The following is a 4,575-nucleotide window of genomic DNA, read 5'->3' as shown; positions in this document are numbered from 1 at the left end:
CGAATCCGGGGCCCTCAAGATTACGAGTCGAGCCCCTAACCACCTGGCCATGCCGGGCCTATAGTAGCTTAAACATCTGTCTTTCATTTTCAACTGCCATACTGGCACTTCGTTATTGTGGTCGAAAGTAATCCAAACATGGTTTCTAATTACAGCCGAGATGCATTTCTAGGTTTTTACTAGGTATGACGGAAAAGGCTTGGCGATGTTCCGATTGTCACTGTGACTGAGAAAAACACTGTTATGATCTTTCAACAATGCTGTTAACATTAGTAGCTCACATTTTCACAATTGTGTGTCTTGTTCAATGTTTGGTGTGTGACTAGCTTTGAACTGTTGAATAACACGTACGGTTGAAACTAGTCTTAAGCTTAATTCAGCAGTCGTGATATGTGTTTATATAACAAAGAGTTTGGGAGTTATAAAAGATATTGATTATTATCTTACCTTGTTTATAAACATTTGCGTTAGAACAATTAGAAGACTTTAGAGAACGTTCGAAAGAACATTCAGACTTTGTTAAACCAGTTTAAATGTAGTATGTCACGAAACCTCGAGAATTTGTATGGAATCTCGCGGTGGGACAGCGGTAAGTGTGCGGATTTACGACGCTGAAATCCGGCGTTCGATTTCCCGCGGTGGACACTGTAAGTAGTCAAACAAATTGGCTTTGCTCTAAAACAAAAAAGAATGAGTAGAGAGCTTTACGAGGTCGAGTGAATTTGCTATTTTGATTTTAGTAGATTTTGATAGATATGAATGAAATGTTGTAAACTTATAAGTACAAAAGAAGAGAAATTATATATTCACTGAACAATCTTAGGAAGTTTAAGTAATTTTCTCTGACGTAAGGTTATTGTATTAATACAGGAGTAGCTTATTGAAGAGGGTCGTCACAACACTTCTGTAAACTTTCTACAACGAATACTCCAGCCTCTGAGTATGTTCGACAATGCTGCAGAAACACGTTACAGTGTTATTTTGAAAGTTGATCATTTAATATTTTAAGTTATATACTTAATTGCCAGACAGTGTTCTGTAGAACATTCTCGTGGGTCGTTACCGAAGTTTAAAGGAAGTCAACATAACTTGTATACAGGAGCGAGTTCCACCGGGGGGTGTCGTGGGGTGCAGTGCAAAGCTCTGTCCCCCTCAGCACCCCCATAAGAAATAGAGTTTTTTAAGATTTTTAAATTCTCTATACTGTAATTACCACTGATAGGAAAATATTAATTTTTTGCCCCTTCTTATGAACTTCAAATAAAAAAATCCTAGAAGCGCCGCTGGTTGTTAGAAAATTGCATCTTGTTCTTGTGAGCATTTTTAGTTCTGATTATTATTGTAGTTAAATAACAGATGACATTAACGTTGAACAACTGTTTAATATTTTTTTTTCTTGAACAATCGTTAGTTCAAGTTAGAATAAAGAAACATTTTACTTAAGCCAAACTGATTTTGTAATATTTTTACTTCATCTTCCTTTTGTTAAATGGATAACCAGAAGAAAAAAAAACATTTCTGATACCTATTTTTCGTGATTTTCAATACTGAATGACGTATAATACTCAATGTCTATTGAAAACCCCAAAATATGTGGTTATTTGTTTTACAATTCGTATAATATTTGAGTCTTCTCGGGCTATTATAGTTTTCGATATCGAGCACTGGTGTTTGAAACCATTTCCGTGTGTATTACCTGGGAAACTTTTCAAGCCAACACTCCGGACGAATAAGAACATTTCTAGACTTGCAGTTGTTTCTGTTTTTAAATAACTTTAAACGTTAATAATAGGTAACAGAGTTTATGTTTTTAAATAACTTTAAACGTTAATAATAGGTAATAATAGGTAACAGAGTTTATGTTTTTAGCTTTATTTGTAATCAGTAACAAACCTGACGTTATCAATAATGACTCTCAGTTACAAAACTAAAGTTTTAACAATGACATTAATTTAGTTGGTACAGCCGCTGCTATTACTCTTTTAACATAAATGGTTTAGTGGGGTACAGAGAAATGATAAATTCGATAGCACTGCGGAAAAGTTCCTTGTTTATTGTACAAATTGATGCATTCCAAGCGTGCACAAGAACCAGTCTTGGTAATTTAACACGTAATTAACAAATAATTACATGATATGCTTTTAGCATCATAAAGAAAACCAACAAAATAGTTTATTGACAAATTCTGTTCGTAAACCACTCATTCTGTATGTACTTACACAACAGTTCTTCTTCAATATTTTAAAAGAGTATCTATCTGAAAATATTCTGTAAATACACCTACATATTATATGTACTTCTGTAGTATTATGTTTGGTTTTAAGTCTCTTATTTTTTGAGCAATTCACAAACGTTTATTTCATAAAAATGTAGACAGTAGCCTTTTAAATAAATATATATATAAACCAAGTAAGTTTCTAAAACTCACATCTTTACTTGTAATTATGATATAAGACATTGACAGTGGTGTCTAAGTATTTTAATTTTCATTGTCTTAGTAACACACTAGTTTAATTAACATATTTCAGTAGTAGAGATAGGTACAGTCAAGTTAAGCAGATGACTAGGACTTTCTGTCTTAAATTAATTTTTAGCTGAATGATTTTCCAAAGCAAATATTTTTAAATTTCTCAATTTAGCTAGAACGTCATTAACAAATAATGGTGTATTTAATTTCAGTAGGTGGAAGGTGTGAAATCCTTCCTAAATATGAGTTTTCCGGAACAATATATTTACTGAAGTTACGCAGTTATTTCAAAGAATAAAGCATATAAGTATAACTAACTACATATAGAAAGAACGGCCAGCGGTGTTTCCCAAGTTTTAACACTCTTACCTCAGAAGAGAGTTAGATATGCTAAGATCTGATACAATTAATAAAGTTGTAACAAAGCCATAGAAACACGTTTAAACTGGAAAGTTGGTGAAGGGAATGAACTTATATATTTAGAGAGTGTTCACAGAAGTATGATGACTAACAATACAATACAAATAGATTATAAAAAACAATCGAAACATGTATGACTGTTTGGATCCTATTTCCACAGATATCAGTTTGTTTCTTTTGTATAACGTTCACATTAACGGGAAAACGAAAAATAAAGCAACCGGGTAAGGAGTCTGGATCAGTGTAGATATACATTTGCCGTTACGAAAAAATTTATTATACATTCCATTGTAGAAAAAAAAACTTTCTTTTTATAGTGCACCATGTGCAATTTGTCGCATTACAAAAAAATTCCTTTTTATAGTGCACCATGTGCAACCCGTCGCATTACAAACAGCAATCATTATAACACTATTTAGTTCTCATCCTTTCACAGAGTACTGATGAATAATGATCGAATTCTGTTCATTGCTGTTTGTTACTTCAGTTTGTTGACTTTGTGTTTCTTTTTAACATTTAATATCTTTTGAATTAAGAGCAACATTGTCAGGAAACTACTAGTCAACATAGCTTCACGGTACTCGAGAGTAACTAACTCGTTTAGAAATTGTTCCCCAGTCAACATAGCTTCATGGTACTCGAGGGTAACTAACTCGTTTAGTAATTGTTCTCCGGTCAACATTGCTTCATGATACTCGAGGGTAACTAACTCGTTTGGAAATTGTTCTCCAGTCAACATAGCTCCATGGTACTCGAGGGTAACTAACTCGTTTAGTAATTGTTCTCCAGTCAACATAGTTTCATGATACTCGAGAGTAACTAACTCGTTTGGAAATTGTTCTCCAGTCAACATAGCTTCATGATACTCGAGAGTAACGAACTCGTTTGGAAATTGTTCAGTGAAATATCTGTGACAAAGCAGCATCAAACACCAGTTTTAAATAGTATTGAGATTATCACAAGATCTAGCCTTTAGTTCACATCTGTGGAACAATTTACTCATCAAACCTCGAGCCTTTCCACCCACTCTTTTTGGCCTGCAAGCGTCACTAGGGTCATTATTTAATCTCATTCTCAGTCGAATCTGATTGACGATGCCCACTAGAAGTTCGTCCACGTTGTGATTTACTGCAGCTGAAGTCTCGATGAACTTCGCGTCGAGTTTTCGTGCCAAATTACGACCATCTGTTAAAAAAAAGCGTATTTCTCTCCATTACTTTGTAGAAAAATAACGAATATTAAAACATACATGTTAAAAACCTTTTCTCTATAATTTACAATTTATTGACAGGCGCGTAGAAATAATTTGAATTAAATGTGATTTTCATAGATATTCAAATTTTTTTTTTGAAAAGTGTGAAAATATATATAAAATAACTTCAAATGCAATAAATTCTAATCACTGCGTCAGTGAATACATCATCGTACTTTAGTGACGTCAGCAACTGAATATATTAAATGTTTATTCACTGTATCAACATTAAACGTCATAGAAAAGCCTTAACATTTGCTGTTAAAGTGCGTGTGATATTCATTGTTTTCAAAGTTCCTGTTCTATCTGTACTGTCAGTTGCTTCGTGAATAATGTGCATCAGTATTGAAGACATGGCCTGACATGGCCAGGTGGCTAGGGCGCTCGACTCGTAATCTGAGGGTCGCGGGTTCGAGTCCCCGTCCAGCCAAACATG

At 34.0% G+C, this 4,575-nt stretch overlaps 1 protein-coding gene across 1 annotated transcript in view; it reads right to left on the bottom strand.

Moving 5' to 3' along the window:
• Positions 1 to 2,039: 2,039 nt before the first annotated feature.
• LOC106473141 overlaps positions 2,040 to 4,575 on the bottom strand; it is a 7,918-nt gene continuing 5,382 nt past the window's right edge. Inside the window, exon 4 of the mRNA XM_013933825.2 lies at positions 2,040 to 4,072. Coding sequence (XP_013789279.1) covers positions 3,825 to 4,072 — 248 coding nt within the window. The 3' untranslated portion in view covers positions 2,040 to 3,824. The remainder of the gene's footprint in view (positions 4,073 to 4,575) is intronic.

Source organism: Limulus polyphemus, unplaced genomic scaffold (genome assembly GCF_000517525.1).
Source record: "Limulus polyphemus unplaced genomic scaffold, Limulus_polyphemus-2.1.2 Scaffold127, whole genome shotgun sequence".
Lineage (NCBI taxonomy): Eukaryota > Metazoa > Arthropoda > Merostomata > Xiphosura > Limulidae > Limulus > Limulus polyphemus.
This window is presented reverse-complemented; position numbering and strand designations above follow the sequence as displayed.